A 17,776-nucleotide genomic window follows, 5' to 3' on the forward strand; every position below is an offset into this window, starting at 1 on the left:
AAATTCAAGTGTAATTGAACAGATCAGTAGATGTATTGGCAGTAAGCCAAAAGTTTTATTGTTCCAATAGTTCAGGGGGTTGGTTGGTTTGTTTTTAAGTAGACTACATAAACATGTAACGAAGTCCTACTCTTATACATAATACCCTACACTTCTTTTAGTTTTGTTTCCTATAAAACTACATACGGTGTGCTCATGACTATGTGTAAGAGTCTGCTTCTAAGGCTCCTTCCCATATTTATATTCTCAGGAAATTTTTAGTCCATTGTCTGATTCAATGAACAAACACCTTTCTTTTATGTAATGGGAGAACAGTGAGAAAGGACAGATGAGGGTTTTGACTGAAGAAAAGACTGCAGTTCATAAAAAATACCAGAGAAACTATACCAAAGAGGAAACTTCTAAATGCCAAAATCTTGCTGAAAAAAGACACGACACAATGATGGTATTCCCATGGCCACAGAATGAATCTCACGTGTATATGAAAGTTTCTCCTTCTATTTTCAGAAAGCTCCGTTTCCACTAAATTGGCAATACTTTCCCTTGAGTTCCCTGCAGGAGGACTTACTGATCGTGAATAGTACTTTACTTTCAATCAACAAACTGTTCTGACTACCAAAGACACCATCTTTGCTGTAGTATGTCTGTGTGAAACTGGGAGATGGGGACTGGCAGAAGAGATTACAGAAATAATAATCACATATATTGTTTATACAAGTGATATAAAAAAATCCCCTGTGCCACCCAGAAGTTTCTTCCCTTCCAGTTCTTTAAAAAGGTTACAAAACTTGAGAACTTTTTTGTATTTTTAACACTGGATCCAAATGCAGAAAACTGATTAGCTTAACTCGAATTCCTTTTGTTGGGCAACATCAAATGAGCAATTACAGAATGATGAGTTAGTCAAGATGTTCATTTAATGCATAGCTCCTGTCCCTTTTAGGAAGTTTTGCTTAAATATTTAGTAAACATATGTCTCCACATACTAACTTATAAAAATGGTGTGCACAATTACCAGGTTTCACATGCGGTACTTCTGGGGAGGCAGATGGTTTCAGTTTAGAAGGAATAAGTGGTATTTCTTTTGGAGCTGAAAGAAAGAGCTCAGTTTGCAATCAAAAATTGTTTAACAAGAGTTTCCCATAACAAACAGCACATGCCACAAGTTTATATTGAAGAAAAGACAACTTAGTATGGAATTTCAAAGCCACCTGATGAAAGAGTTTTAAGTGTGGAATCGAGATGATATTGAAATACTGTCACTAGATCAGAAGTAGATACTGTGTCTCCAAACCAATTAAAATTTCCACTATGAAAGCTCTACACATAGACAAAGACAACACATGCATGAGAGCGAAAGAGAGAGAAAGAACACTCTAACAAAAAGCTGATGGAGTTTTTCATGCAAGAGGCAAATTTTACTTCTCTGAGGACAGTAAAACCATCCTGCACTATGTTCTCATAAGAGATATATCAAGAAGAATCAGTCCAATGACAATGAAAGAACAAAACTCTATAACCAGGAAAAAGAATAGTGATTATGCATGTGAAATGATATGCTGGAAGAAATGCATTCATGTGGGATGAAGTGCTCAAAACAAACACAGAGTTTTTCACTAGGTGAAAACAACAACTTTACCTAATGTTACCCTTGGCCACTGAAAAGCACGAGAAGTTTTAGGTGTGAAAGATTCCAGAATGGATTCACTTGTTGCTGTTGGAAGAAATGTGACAGTCATAAGAGAGCAAAGAGCTAAAGGAAGAAATTCTTCATAAGCAAAAACAAATTTGTTTTTACAAGAACAAGAAATATTTCACTAATGCTTGGACACTTATCAGTTTGGTAAGCATTAGAGAGAAATTCAATCTTTTGAACTGCACAGAGCTTCAGTGACTATAATCACTACGTTTGTGATGTGCAGAAATTCTGGATGCTCATTTCCTCCTGCTTTCATGGTAACTGGTCTGGCTGTCAACCACTGTCAAGTAAGATTTTAAGCAGAGCATTTGAACATTTTGAGTTTTGGTCCATTAGTTAAGGAAGATGGTATGGTATAAAATGTAGGACTTCAATGAAGAAGACATGTTGAACAATTAATTAGTCAGACGTTAAAACCATATAAAATTTCGAATAGAAAACTGACAACTGATCCAACTATGGTTTCAGTCCAAAAGCATCGAGTGTCTGTGACCATTAACCGATTTCAGGTCATTAAGGATACACTCTCCTTAGTATTTTTAACAATGATACAGTAGTAGAATAAAGTCTACAGCATATAACAGAGTATTTTCATCAGCACAACTGGATAATAAATACGGTTTTCTCAATTATCTATGTGGCATATTTTTCAAAATACTGAAGGAGAATCACATGACTATGAGTTGCCATATGCTTTTTAAGTGTGAAAAAGCACCAATTTCAACCATTAACAGCAATCTAATTTCAAAATTCAGATGTTACTGTCTAATCCAAATCTGCACTGAAAGTTAAGATTATCAGTGTACTAATTTCAGTGAGTTTTAGAGCATAGTTTGAGCTACCAAATTAAGAACTAGGTAGAGATTATTGTACCTTGTCCAGCATCTGCTATTTCAGGCTTACTAGGTGTCACAGGGCTTGAAAGAACAGGCTGAATACCACTGAAAGCTATAAAAAACAGGTTACAGTATCTTTGATTATTAATTCTACACACAGCTTTTGTTTGTTTGTTTTATAAGAACAAACAAAAAATGTTATAGGTTATAACATATTTAATTTGCAAAGCGGATGTCCACCCACAATAAGCACGCCTTACTTTGACAGTGGAGCAGTGCTGGTTTAGAATGGGAGCTGAAGATAGTGGTTAAAATGACAACTAAAACTAGTATCAGACAGCCACAGCTAATATTACTTTAGATAGCATGGTCCATGTATTTTAAAGCAACTCATAAAATATAAAGATAAAAGAACTTCTAACACCATGATTTTAAGCATAAAACACTTCAAAAAGGCAGAAAAATTACAATATAGGAAAAACTAAAAAACAATGCAAATATATTTCTGTAAAAAAGACTTTCTTAATTCTCTTCAGTGCTTTGTTTTCTATCAAGATTTTATTAGTAAATTTTAAGGTAATATAATCTGTGTATGTATAAAGACATATAGAACAAGGGTAAAAAAAATCACTGAAAAGGAAGAGACAGTAAGAAAGAAGCTTATTATGCAGGCATAAACAATATAGAGTATAAAATATGTGTATCCATCTATCTAAGAGTATAAAATCCTTGAAAGAAAAAAACAAACCCCACTAATTTAAGGATTCTCATTAAGGTTTAGGCACTATTATTATTATCATTTCTATTAAACCAAGCTTACTTCATTTAAGTGTATCTCAAAATAGCCTTACTGGCTTTCTGAAAGACAAATGTAAGGTAAGAAACACTATCAGGTGAGTTTCTCAGCAGAAAGTGCAAGTCATCTTGGCTTATGTGGAAAAGGGTACTCTGTCTACTCTGATGATCATGACTCAAGTGGAAGAAAAGTATGGCAGATGACCGAAATATCTGTGATGAATAGGATTTCCAAAATCACTATCGAAACACCAAAAATGGCTGAACTGAAAAGCTAATGCATTAATATTACCCGTAGTTGTTGTTAGCACATGAGGTGTTCTGGAAAGTGAAGGCACAGATTTTTCCAGGTCAGCTGAACTTGTAACTGCAGAAAAAGGTAAATAATCCTGAGACAGAGATTCATGTTGGTGAGGAAATAGGGGGAGCAGGGTGGAATCAGAAAAAGTAAGATTGCTTTGCATTGCTTTACAAGATGCTAACACTATAATAATACAGTTTCACAAGATTTCCAGCTTGAGAAAAACCTCAAAGTTTTGAAGAAGTCACACACACCTGACAGACACAGCCTGACAGAAACTGCAGTCCCCCCTAAAAGCAGACTTATCAGCAGGAGTTAACTGATCTGTGCACATGTAACATCAAAAAACCTGTGCTGTGTGACTTTACCTGCATCTGTAGAAAGAGACCGACATACTTAAAATACATGCTAAAATGAATTTCTACCATCAGGTATTTCTATTGCCAATGCTTTTCTTTTTTCAGTTTAATAGATGCTAGTATTTTGAGCTATAGGTTTTAATATACTGCACATAATGTAATTTCTAATTTAATTGTGATATTTTATATAATTGACATAACATAAACACAACTTTTGTGACATACTGAAGAGCCAGAAGGTGAGGCAGAAAATTCAAAACAATACTGTTGAAATATTGACTGTCAGGTTTATGATAATCTTCCTTCTCATCTCTCACACATTCATAACTTTGCTATGAATAAAAATTTAATCTTGGATAGCTATCATCCCAGTAAGTTCCAGCATAACATAACTTGAAAAAAATGCTCAGTAATGGAAAAAAACCCACCAAAAAACCTGTATGGTATGACTAACAAAGAAATCGCCCAGGGTAAAATCTCACAATCAAGAATATATCTTCATAAACAATAATGATTCCATCTAGTTAGTGGTCCTTATATCCAACAAAATAAAACCACCCCAAAATAATATTGATTCCTGTGGTTTTTTTCATTTGATCGCATGCCACAGAACATCATCATGTAGTCCTAGAGCCTAACTACTAAATGCTGCAGACAAAATCCCATTTTAGACAACACCAAGCAAGCAGAACAAACAGCCTGTAACTGTAACATTGACACAAAACCAAATCCTAAGATATGGAAGTATCAGAAACGCAATGTACCAGTCTCTATTTTTGATATTTCTGCTGATGCAGATGTTTGGGAACGGAAAGTAATATGATGAGAGTCCAGGGAAGCTGGAAAACAAACAAAAATATTTTTTTTATTATCATCTGAACCTATAGGCTGAACAGGTTTCAGCCCATTACTAAGGAGCTATGGACTACAGACAGGGAAAAAACTTGAATGCACATGGAATGGATTTTCTAATGTGAATGTGTGAATATGCACTGGTGATGCAAATGATGAAGCAGCTGTTGCAAGAAATATGAAGAAGTATTCAAAGACATCAGACTATGATTGAAAAATGCAAATAAAAAAAAAAGAACAGATCAAAATTAACTAATAAAGGAGGTGAAAGGCAAATAGACTTGCTTATGTCTAGCAGGACAAGATGTGACATACAAAATCTCAGTTTGAAAACACTATTTAAAAAGAGAGGTGACAGAGGAGACGTCCAATTTCTGATACACAGAAAGCATATTCTCGCAGAAGGTTGAACAACTCTAAAAAGATAAATACAGGCAAGAATTACAGCATTATTGAAAAGACTCAGAAGCACATGACACTCAGCTGAGGAAAATACAAGATTTTTCCAGTGCCACAAAAAACACACTGCAGAATCAGTTTCCACCACTTAGACTGAGACATCAAGAACATGACATCTGAGACATCAAGAACAACATGACAAGAACATCTGGGAACCTACAATTCAACTGCATTGCAATGGGAACGTTACATAAATGGTTCATTATACTTTTAACTTGCATTCAACTTCAGGTTTGTGGGCTTACCAGCCTGCTTGTGTATTGCTTTTATTACCTCATGGGACAAAAATTACTGCCAGGCCACAGGACTGGTCTCATACATCTACCCACTCGAAAGAAGCTGTTGCCATGAGCATCTCCACCCATCGTTGTTAAGTACCATATTCCATGCCTTAAAGTAAACACAGCTTCTCACATATGGTCATTTTGTCTCTACATTTATGCTTCACCCCAAGATAGGCCCAAGAGAAGTAATAGCTCAGCAAAAGCACAACAACATCTGCTGGGACAATTCCCATCTTGCATTGTTACCAGATTTCCAAGAAATACCGTTACCAGATTAGTTCAGCAGCACGGCAAGGTACCAAAGGCTGCCGGTGTTTTTAAACCATGGAGAAATGCACTGTGATTTCCCAAAAGCTGAAAAGAGGCATCATTCTTATAAATCTAATGCGACATCAAAAGCAGTAGCAGAGCAGAGCATTCCTAATGCCAAGTAATGCCAATGGAAAAGTGTAGGCAAATGACAACCAGACACCTTGAAAGTCAGTGGTGAAGCAACCAACAACTGCACCCTTGGACCAGGAAACCCTGGTGGGCAGCTGAACTGCAGCCCTGTCCTCTTGTGCCAGCCCAGACGGAATTTGAATCTTAAGAACGCTGTTGTATTTTAATGTGTCAGAGAAAGGAAGATCTACTACCAAGACACAAAGAAGCAGGGAATGGCGACAGAAGGGAGGGTGGGATAATACGTTCTCTACGCAAGCTGTCACTCATTCCCTGTAGAAAATGCTTCTCTGCAATGGAAAAAGCGTGGGAACAAACAACAGAATAGCAGAACAAGTGTGCTGAGTGCTTCTGCAAGCCAAGCTGCACCAGCAAGTCTTCATGCTCTGCATGGAAGATGATGAGGATGCCAGATGGTTTGTGGTGAGACGCGTGATGGGGAGTGAAAGGAGGAAATGGATAAAGATGATTTTTTTCTAGTTACCCATCACGGTTTGCTGGGTTGGCAGGGAGGAAGGAGTGGTAGACTTCAGCCTTGGTCTTCGAGTAGCTAAGATCAAACACAAAAACCACCTTCAGGTCCTCAGACAGGCTGCTGTTGCATGGGTGCTATCAAGACAGAGCTACAAGCAAGGAGACGTGCCCCTGCCTGGGGCACACTGCTATGTCACAGCGTCAGTCTCCCTAGTACCATGATGCCGCTTTTCAAATGGCACAAGTAGCCCAAGGCAACAGAGTAAACTTAGTTGTGGAACCCCAAAAAAGGAAGCAGAAACATTACAAATGGAGTAATTTCTAATAGGGAGCCATGAGGGACCAACCACATTGTGGATCTACTTTCCAGGACAACAAAACACCATCACTACTGAGAAAAGCACCGCCCAAGTAATCAACATAGGAACATGATCACTGGCTATTTACCCATCACAGTCCTCGTGGTTTCTGGTGAAGCCGATGAGGTGGATTCCAGGTCTGGTTTCTGGCTTGCTACAATCAGACATGGAAATGATCTTGAGATATCCACACAGCCTTGACATGGCAGTACAAGCAGCACCATTTCACAGTACCCCAAATGTCCAAATTTAGGGCAACACATGCCTTTTCCTGGCAGTATCTTGCGACTCAGTGATCAAATCAGCAGGCAACCATCTTGCCGTGGTTGCAACTAACACAATATTCTTAGAAACTCAGTAGCCGAATGGCTCTCCATCCACAGAAAAATGGCTAAATGACTACTTCACCAAAGCACTCCCTACATTTCCTTGAAAGATGCCCCAAAAACAGTCGTTGCAGACTGAACATGTGAGCCAATGACTTATCTTTGTACTCTGAATTCAAAATGGCAGGTGGTGGGTACCTCTCAAATGCAAACAACTACAAATCCTAAATACTTTCTTATTCCAGCATGAAGAAAGAAATTGCACATTACCCTATCAATATTCACTCATAACTCCAGCTTTCCTCAAGAAGTTCAATAATTTTTGCAAAAAGGTATTTTCTTATTGTTGTTGTCGGTATTATTATTATTTTTACAAAGAACAAACAGTATAAGACCTCACTGTTCCCATGAAATGCCTCACCATTCCCCATTACATTTGCAAATTCCAGTTCTTCCTTTAGGTTAGTCTCTAAACCAATGAGTAACATGCCTAATCATCAGGTTTAACCCTCAGTGCTCAAGTTAAAGAAATGAAAGATAAAAAAATGACTGGTGTCCTGTAAAGTGTCTATGAGACAGCTATAGCACATCAGTAGCAAGGCTAAGAGGAAGTAAAATTTTGTTTCTGCCACTTTGGAATATTTCATGCTAGAAAGATTTTTCTAAATAAGAACTTCATCTAGAGACACACAGACAATGTGCGAAAAATTATTTTTGTCAGCTGTCCCTGCAAAAAGTGATTTTTCAAGTGGTGGAAAAAAGCACCGGTTCAAACATCAGAATCATGTCATTAGTACAGCAAGTGTTTTTGCAAGCCAGAGTGCATTAAAAACCCCAGGTATTACTCAAAGCAGATGAAAGTTCTGTCAAGTGATGGCAGGTGAAAAGAAAAAAATGAATATATCATATTTACCCTCCACTGCTCCTTGGCTTGCAAGGTAAGGGGAAGTAGATTTCAGCTTTGGTCTCTGAGTAACTAAGATTAAACCAGAAAAGTGCCTTTAAGATATTACAGATGAAGAGTTTTTTTCAAAGCAGTGCCAGTACAGAGTTTTAGATGAATTAAGCCCATACTACATTTAACTTTTTTACGTAGACGTTTGCATTCATTACAGTATTATTCTATTTTTAAATGAGGGTGGCCCAGCTGAGTTGGTGTAGAATACAGTTAACCCTTTAGTGAACTAGGCCTACAGAGCAGAAAATTACAGACAGATTAAGGAGCTTAACAATTATGTATCTCCTTTTTATCTTTTATATAAATGACTGACCACCTCACTGACATACTTGGCGTTGCCACTAACAGGAAAAAAAAATCAAAAGTTTTGACTAAATTTTAAAAATTTTTCTTTAAAAAAATGCTTTTCATATTTAAGTATTTCCAAAATGGTAGAAATTATGATGGTATCACTGTTTACCCATCACTGTCCTCATTGTTTCCAGAGGAGGAAAAGATGTGGGCTCCAGGACTGGTCTTGGGAAAGCTAAGATCAGCGATGGAAACTATCTTGAGATGTTACGGCAGCCTCCCTATGCGTATGAAAGCATCACTTTAATCACATTAAAAAAAAAAATCAATATTTAAATTGTGGTTTCTCGGATGCACTTTTCCTACCAAAAAAATCATACATCAATCTTTTGTCAGTCTGTATTACCAAAAAGCCCCAACCACTCACTAAGCACTTCTCCTAGTAGTCAATAATGCCAATCACAGTGTCCAGAGCTGCCTTTTAACTACAATAAATGACAGATCCCAAAATCCAGTTTCTAGCATCAAACAAATATTTTCAAATGATAATTTGAGAACTACTAACTGAATACGGAGTCAGAACTTCAGTCTACATCAAATATACTGTTGACTTTTGAAAATGACCACCTTATATTTAATCTGAAAAACAATTAACTAGCTCTGATTACTATCTTCTTCACCACCCTTAAAAATCTGAACTTTGAGGCTAAAATGATATATGCCTGGAAAAAATAAAAAAGGAAACAACAGCTTATCTGCAGAAAAATTCATACAGGTGAACTTGAGAAGGATTTCCATCAAGAGCTGAGCTAACTCCTAGAAGAAACGCAAATTGTGCTTTCCTAAATAAAATCTGTAAGAATCTCTAATAGAACAGCATCTCCTTAATTTACAGGCACAAGTTTTCATCCTGAAGAGGTATGAGATACTTCAAACAGACAGGATCTCATATCCACACTCTTAGATAAGCATGAGCTAAAAGAGCAGTCACATTTATTTTCCAGATATCAGTGAACAGATATGCAAATGACAACAATGAAATGCAAAGATCATGATACAAATCCCTTTACTGTATAAGAATATATACTATTGAAAAAAAAAAAAAAAGAAGAGAGCTTGATAAAAGCATAGAGCAAGTTCTTAACACAAGCAGAAAATAGGTCTAATAGATAGGTCAAATACCTCAGAAAATTGAATCAAAATTTTGAAACTGCCATCACACTTGCAAGAACACACTATAGGAAAGGTAGAAGAGCACAAATTTGATGAATGAACAAAGAGAAAATTTCAAATATGAAATTCTTGTTTTGAAAGAACTCCGCTATATTCCTCCAGTGTAAGCAGACAAAAGCCTTTGAAAATGCAATAAAAGTTGGTAGAGTTGATTGACATGGGGATGGACTGAAAGAGTTTTAGAAATTTTGCTCTTTCAGTGATCCATTTGACTGCGCACTTCCCAGGGGCTCTTGGCTATTTACTGTCCTCTCTGTCTTCTTTCTGTTTGCTAAAAAATGAGAACAAGAAGAGCTCCACAAATGTGTTTTCAGAATTCCTTAGACAATGTTTGCACATTTACTAACACAGCAGTTAAGATGGCAAATATAAAAGAGTACCTACTTGTTAGTGTACAGGGGAATACTATAGAAGGTTTGTGAATATCTACGCGGGTCTGCAGTAGAAGACAAAGTTCAGAGTATGCCAAAAGAAGAAAAGGAGAGTTCCTGTGTTCAGCATTAAATTTGTCCTATAGAGGAAGGAAAATATTAAAGAACCTGACTTGATTCTTTAGGATGCATGCAGAAGGCCAACAGACCTTTTATCTCCCCAAATAAACATATATTTATTCTTTTTTTTTTTTTTTTTTTCCCCTAGACATATCTGGACTACCAAATCTGGAGCTCTTAAAAAAACCCCTAAAGTTTGGTTTGCAATGCCCATCTTTCATCTCCCTAATACGAATTCCGTTGCTACAGCATAGCTTAAGAGTCCTCCTTCATGAGAAATATACTTGAACATTCTACACAATTGTAGTACTTACAACTTGAAAAACCTTTTAACCGATTTAAAATGACAAGTGAACATGAACAGGCAACAGAAAACAGATCTACAAAGAGAACTCCCTAAACACATCATACAGATGCCAACATTGTAACTGACCAGGAAGACATCTTAAATATCAATAACCACAAAATTGCACTATAGCAATAATAAAGAAAATATAAAATAAAATGCAGTCTAACTTCAAGCAATACAGTAGTTATCTGTATCAGGATACTCTGCTTGTAATGGAGAAGTTAAAGTTTGATTACCAGCCTCACAGTATTTCACAGGCACAGAAGCACCCAGGACAGTATACTGTAAAATTGTATTGCATTAAGTAATATATAATTGGTCAATAGCAATTAAGGGTAATAGTACCAATTAGTATTCCAAAAGTGAACTAAGAATTTAAAAAAACTGTAATCCAGCATTGTAAATATCATATACATCACCTGAAACAAAAGGAGCACCAATGCAGATTTTTTATCTTGTGGTTGTTCTTATCCCCGAAGTAAGGGAAATTAAACCAACGTTTCACCAAAAGCACAGCAGGAGCTCTTCTGATAATTCCTCACTGTCAAGAGCACTCAGTTTGCAAGAAATGCCATTGCCAGATGGGATTGATGATATTTCCAGGACTCCAGATGCTTTAGACATGAATTGTGAAACTATCTGTGTCTCATTAAGAGCTGAAAAGAAAATCTGGATTTAAAATGCTGAGGAATCTCTACTGTTGCTGGGATAGCACAACACACTACCCAGCACATGTTGTGTTGTTCAAGATGATGTAGCTGCAAACAGAAGCAAGATAGTGAATGCTTAGAAGTCCTCTCTGTGTTATAGGAATAAAGAGAAAGATATGCAGCTCAGTATGGTGGCAATAGGATCCAATATCTGATGCTAGACAGAACTCCTAAGAGTCATATTCTTTTACACTTTCTGGAGTTTAAATTACACCAACAGAAAAATGAAGTTGTTACAAATTGGTATAAAAGACTGGTCCTTTAGCACTTTGTACCAAAAATGCTTTCTAGCTGCTGATCAAGAAGTGATTGACTCAAAACTGTTCTTCAACAGGCTTGCCATTAAGACTTAGAAGTAAACTGGAAGAGTTCACAGCAGAAAAAAGGAAGCAAGTGGCAATGTGATGGAAACAAAAATGGAATCTCACATTGCTTACCAATCACTGTTTGTCTAGCTTCTCAAAAGCATAAGATGTAGACTCGAGGACTAGTCCCTATCTAATTAAATCAAACACGAACGTCATCTTGAAATAGGCAGTCTCTGCACTGCAGTTTTAAAGGAAAAAAGTTGAGTCTGGATTGAAAGTATTGTTCATTACCTGAATAACCACATTAGTTTTGTGGGTTGGGTAGCTCCGTAGAGCACAATAAATGTGAAGTCATTAATCAGTCTTCAAGAAGTGAAGAAATGTTCAAACAAGCTTGAAGCACCTTGGCAAGGAAATATTTGCTAAAACCAACTAAGTGACCAACTAAGCAATAGTGTTTAAAAGAGATTATTAAGATCACTCAGAGACTCACACAAGGGGAAATAACATGTAAGCAAGTATTTCACTGCAGTCCTCATTGTGTGGCTGGACTTCCTCTCCTCCCCAACACACACATGCAAAACTAAAACCCAAAACTCCGTAGGTTAGTCCAAGGCAGTCCTTTAAATACAAGAAACTGTACATGCTAATGGTTCTCATCTCATATGAAGTCTATACCTAGAATATGCTAATTTAACATTATCATCACATTTCATCACATTCTTAACCCTCCTTGAAATCTGCGACTTAATCTTTGCTGGAAACGTTTATGTTGAATTGCAGACTAGTTCAGACATGGTTTTCTCCATTCTCCCACGCATTGGAAGCGTTGGGAAATTGATCCCTCTGGTTTGAGAAGAGTGCAGTATAACTTTCTTTATAGGTAAAGCATGCAGAACAAAGAATTGAACTTTTATGTGCTATTAGATCAATATATAGAAAACCATTACTGAAACTTTCTGTTAATGCACTTGATCTTTAGCTATTGCTCAGTAAGGAAGATGCATTAATGATAAATACTGATTAATACCTCTGAAGAATAAATGCATAAAAGTTAACTCATGTCCATTTCTTCATTTTAAGAGTGTTTAGCTGGAATCTGCAAACTTAGTCATTAATCTGCAATTACAGGCAGTTGGACAGCCACTAAAAGTTTTTTGTCAAATATCCATTTAGTCCACTTTTTTACTGCAAGGGAGTTCTGGCAATAACTTGAAACAGGTTTGTATGCAATTGTCATTATTAGAAGGAAATGAAATATTTCTTCATGTAGGGACAGTATAACAAGAAGGACCTTGAGTATTGATAAAACTGCATTTGTTCAGTGTCATTTTGTAAGGCGTTGTTAATTTTTAGTTTATTTTCTGAACAAAGGAAGTAGAAGAAACCTAAAGAATAAATGTTGGCAAGGAAGAACAGGAAAATTATATACTTTAGATTATTATAAGTGTAAGTAATTTACATGTCAAGAAAATACCATCATCCAGCCAGTATAATTTTGCTGGAGTCTGGTATGACAGGTTTCAAGGGTGTTTGAAAGCATCACATCTACCATAGAAGTAGTTCAGGATCAATTTGTTGCAAATATTTTCTTTCATTACAATGCTGTGCAGTTTAGTTTAAAAAGTTGTACTCAAGCAATACAGTAATATATGTGATATGCATGCTTTCATTTCTATTAGCCTTAGACCTACGCTGTGTACCTACTGACAGAAAAATGTCTAACTCAGATAACTGCTTTAAATATTTTCAAATGAAAGGACTCAAGGGTCCATTCTCCACTATTTTGAAGCTTACATATTCTTTGCTATTGATCGTATTATTTCTATGGGACTTACTCAACATTTCAACGATTAGAACAGTTTCATTCAGGGATTTAAACAAAATTTGTTTTAACTTTCACTCTTACCCATCTGCAGTATTGCAACTTAAAAAGAGAACATTGCTATTTGTAGTAAGACATGCCAAAGCCTATTATCATCAAGCACAGCAATACATACTTGTAAATACATTAGGAATGTAGACCAAAATTAGAAGAGCGTATTTACTGGTTTAGAGCATCATACAAAATTTCCTAAGTTAGTCTGGTATTTGAGAGAGCAAACTATAATCGTTCTGGGCTTATTCTGATTCACATTAAGCTTAACTAACCATATACGAAAAGTATAATGAAATCTGTGTAAAAATTTCTACTTAAAATCACGTTTTCAAGTATTACCAGGTACAGTAGATGGCATTTCTTGGATGTCAGGTGTTTCAGATCCTAAAGAAATGTCCTGCTTCTCATCAAAAGCTGAAAGAAAATCTGGAGTTAAAAAGAGAAGCAACTTCAGAGCCACAGTATTTGGACAGAAGCTGTTGGGCAGTTCAAGACAACACTGAGGTGATATCAAGCAAGATTGCAGCATCTTTAAAGATCAGCTGTGAAATTAGGTGTTACATAAACACTGAAGCTGGCATGAAATAAAGTAAGGCCAATTCTGGAGCAGGCACAATTCTTCTCACTGGCTTTTTTTTTTTTTTTTAAAGTTCTTTGAAAGAAAATTACAACTACCAGAAAAAAATAAGGTCAACACATGCTAGCAGAGGTCTTTTTGCAGACTGTTATTTAGTCCGTGTGGTAAATTATTTTTCAGCTTCCATTACACAGAAATGGCCAATTCATCAGGGGGAAAAAGAAAAAAAGAGAAAAAAACCCCCTAGCATCAAGTAGTCTTCAAAGCAATGTGGCTGAATGAACCCACAGCCAATGGAAGTGATGGCAAGGAATGGAAAAGCTAATGGAATTGCATGCTATTTACCCATCACGCTCCCTCTGGTTTCCATGGAGGGACGAGATGTGAATTTCAGGCCCGGTCCCTGGGTAGCTAAGATCAAAAATGAAAACAATCTTGAAACAATGAGCAAGATCAGTCTTTAGATAAGGTGATCTTTGGCCCTTTATTAGCAGGTTCAAAAGGTTTTTATTTATTTTAGATTTCTTGTATACACACTTCTAATTGGTATTAATGGTAGTCTACTCTGTTCTTTGTCTTGTGGTTTGTTTTTTTTTTTTTTTTTTGTCTCTCCAATACCAACGGCTGACAGCAAACCCCTTGTCCCCCACACTTTAGTTTGGATGTTCCAGATAGGCCTCTTAAATAATAAGTTGCAAATGCCTGATGCTATTGTGATACATCATGCCTTCACATTAGAAATTTGTAAAAAACTGATGAATCGGCTTAATTCAACCCCAAAATATCACTTTATGCACACAAGTTGGAAAACATATATATTCAGTGTGGAAAAAATCCTGTCGTGACCTCTTTAGGCAAAGACAGAATAAATGAATAACTCAAGTTACAGGAAGCATTGTTTTGTCTGCACAGAAAAGCTCACTACTAAATATCAAATTTAGAAATATTATCATTTAGTTTATGAACATACCTGATGCAGTGTGGGATACACATTAAATCCAGCTAGCCTGCATCTTAAAAAATGATGTGGGAATGCTTCACTGTATAACAAAAGTATATAGTATCAACCTACAGCAGTAGCACAGTAATCAGTGAAACGTAGCATAACTGAGGTTGGGACGGGCATCCAGTATGCTAGATGCTGAAAAAAATTCCATCAAATGAACATTCACAGTTTCAAAAAAAATGAAACCATGAAGTTGTATAAAATTTTCAGCTTTAGAAAGAAAGAAACCATTCCCTTCATGGAGAAACAGGAAAGTTGTCAGAATCACATATAGTAACCTCTCTACACCATGTATGTGTTCTGTAACACATGAATTGTTGAGAGGCTTCAGAATTTCTCCTAAAACCTGAAATAGAAGAGGTTTAAGAGTAAGTTTTCACAATCAGAAGCCAGTAAATAAAAATCTATTGATGCCTGTCTGACAAATTATATTAGACCTTAGGAAAACATCATAATAATTTACAGTTCCATTTTACTTGAGTCAAATATAATAGATTGCAAAGGCATTCGAACAGTTACTGTAAAAAAAAAAAAACACGAATGAAATAACTATGTTCAGCTTGAACCTGTCAAATCATCCTTATCCACGAAAAATATTTCTGTAATCATAATTATGAAGCAAAAGATTTTAGGGAAATTACACTGCACAAATAGAGTATTATGAATTATGAAAAGTACTATTATTTATTTATTTAGAATAACTATCCACTGGTGGCTACTGGCAATTATACTGATTTCAGGGAATTTGCTGATTTGGAACTTCTGCAAAATCAGGACAGCTGAAACAGGGCAGGGCTAAATATGGATGTAAATCAGTAATAATCTTATGAGTATATTCAAGTTCAAATACAGTACAAATAAACAATGATAATATGAGTCATCTCTGTCCTTAAAGCTTCCAGAAAAATTATAATTTGTGTGCAATATCAAATTACCAAAAAATAAGCTGTAACTGTAATAATCCACTGTTCTGTGTCATGATAATCCTAAAAGCCTACTGTTTCAATGTTGTTATTCCCAATGCAGCTATGTATCTCCTTCTTCCTGTAATAATATTAACCTCAATGTAAAGAAATATAAATTAACAATACAACTAAATGTATAAAGACATTTCCTGTGTGAATTCCTAGCACTAATAAAATAACATTTTTAAGAAATGTCATTACCAGATATTGTTGATGGCATTTCTGGAATAGGAAACATTGTGGGTCTTGAAGAAATAGGCTGTGTTTCATCAGTTGCTGAAAAAAGAATCTGAGTTTTAAAAGTTGCAGTGGCATCAAAGCCACTAAAATACTGCAGTACCTGGCTGGCAGAAGCTGGTCTGTAAAAGGAAACAATGATGGAAATAAAAATCAAGATAGTAAATGTCCTGAGACTCAGCTGTGGGATGACTGACAGAACAACCAAGCTGATGTCTCTTATGGTATGGATATAACCTAAGTCCAGTCAGAGTGGTATTCTTGTATCTCTTACATTTCCAAGACATAGAATTTGTATCCTTTTGAAGAGCTTAGGTGGAGAAATTTTTTAATAAGAACTAAACCTACAGTAAGATACAAGTACATTCCTCAGCTATTCAGTCTGAGCAGAATGCTTTCTACTTGCCATTAAAAAGAAATAGTTGATAGGAAAGTATTACACAAGAAAGCAGAGAGACACATTTTGTTTAAAGATAATGACTTTTGGTCTTACTGTAGCCCAGGGCAGTGATGAGGAAGTGGAAACTATAATGCAAGTATATGCTATTTACCTATTGCTATACATCTGGTTACCAGGTAAGAGATGTTGATCAAAGCTGGTCTGTGGGAAGCTAACAAAACAGCTAACAAAAGATAAAAAGTCTTGAGAAACTGAGGCAGGCAGTCTTCACACTGGTGGTATTAATACAGTTTCCTGAACACAGTCAACAAATTCATATTTTGCCCAGGGATCAGATTTTCCCTGCAACCGCCACAAAGTTACTTTGATATAAACAGGATTATTGAGAAAGGCAATCCTTTGATATAAAATGGCTTAAAAAATCTTAATGTTTTTACGATATTTTAGTGAAAACACAAATGCAGAAAAATCAGACTCTATCAGATCCCTAAGATCATCTTTAGAAAAATTATGCAGCTGGCATGAAAGAAACATCATCTATGTGCAGTGGTATATGAAAAACTGAAGAGTAGGTGCTCTTGATGTTAAGAACACTCATGACTGATTAAAGGACAAGCAACAAGAAGACTAAGTAGCCTGATTCTTCACATCAAGAGAGAATGCTGCGGTAGTTCTGACAGAACATGCCACAGAGAGCAGTAAAGTCATGCTTGACTAGCTGCTAGAAGTTTTCCATCTAATAAAGATAGTTTGCTTTGACTGAAATGACCTTGGACAAAATAGAGTTTGCAACTTTAAAAGGAAACAGAAATATTGTATTCACACAGAGGCAGCATAACTGTGAATACCACCCATGGAGTATTAACACAGCTGCATCATGTTTGTGTTCAGTGTGAATTCTGCAACAGATAAAAGCTAAGACTTTTCTAAATTTATCTGTGATGAGAAACTAAAAGAACATTGACCAAACTTTAGCAAATAAGACTAGGGAAAACGTGAACAGTGTATGTATCTTGTAGAAAGCTAATCTCCAGATGATAAAAAATGTTAATGATTGATTACCCAGTTCCACTTCGATGTTGTCAGATGAAACAGGTTTGAAAGGTGCTTGAATAGTTACTGTAATAGAGAAATATGTCATTGTCATGTGTTAGGATTTTAGATCACATTGCTTCTCACAAGTACAT

At 36.0% G+C, this 17,776-nt stretch overlaps 1 protein-coding gene across 28 annotated transcripts in view; it reads right to left on the reverse strand.

Annotated features, from left to right (window-relative positions):
* The window catches only part of ABI3BP (ABI family member 3 binding protein), a 161,141-nt gene that overhangs the window by 63,956 nt on the left and 79,409 nt on the right, over positions 1-17,776 (reverse strand). For 20 of the 28 annotated variants that reach the window (XM_065633819.1, XM_065633791.1, XM_065633921.1 and 17 more), the window contains 12 exons: positions 17,652-17,708; positions 16,154-16,228; positions 14,327-14,392; positions 13,744-13,830; positions 8,099-8,161; positions 6,948-7,013; positions 6,511-6,576; positions 4,755-4,829; positions 3,623-3,697; positions 2,573-2,647; positions 1,640-1,714; positions 1,016-1,090 (listed from right to left, as the gene is read on the reverse strand). In XM_065633819.1, coding sequence (XP_065489891.1) covers positions 1,016-1,090; positions 1,640-1,714; positions 2,573-2,647; positions 3,623-3,697; positions 4,755-4,829; positions 6,511-6,576; positions 6,948-7,013; positions 8,099-8,161; positions 13,744-13,830; positions 14,327-14,392; positions 16,154-16,228; positions 17,652-17,708 — 855 coding nt within the window. The remainder of the gene's footprint in view (positions 1-1,015; positions 1,091-1,639; positions 1,715-2,572; positions 2,648-3,622; positions 3,698-4,754; positions 4,830-6,510; positions 6,577-6,947; positions 7,014-8,098; positions 8,162-13,743; positions 13,831-14,326; positions 14,393-16,153; positions 16,229-17,651; positions 17,709-17,776) is intronic. The other 8 variants (XM_065633781.1, XM_065633770.1, XM_065633956.1 and 5 more) reach the window with 6 other exon arrangements.

The sequence above is a fragment of the Caloenas nicobarica genome, chromosome 1 (genome assembly GCF_036013445.1).
Source record: "Caloenas nicobarica isolate bCalNic1 chromosome 1, bCalNic1.hap1, whole genome shotgun sequence".
In the NCBI taxonomy this organism is placed as follows: domain Eukaryota; kingdom Metazoa; phylum Chordata; class Aves; order Columbiformes; family Columbidae; genus Caloenas; species Caloenas nicobarica.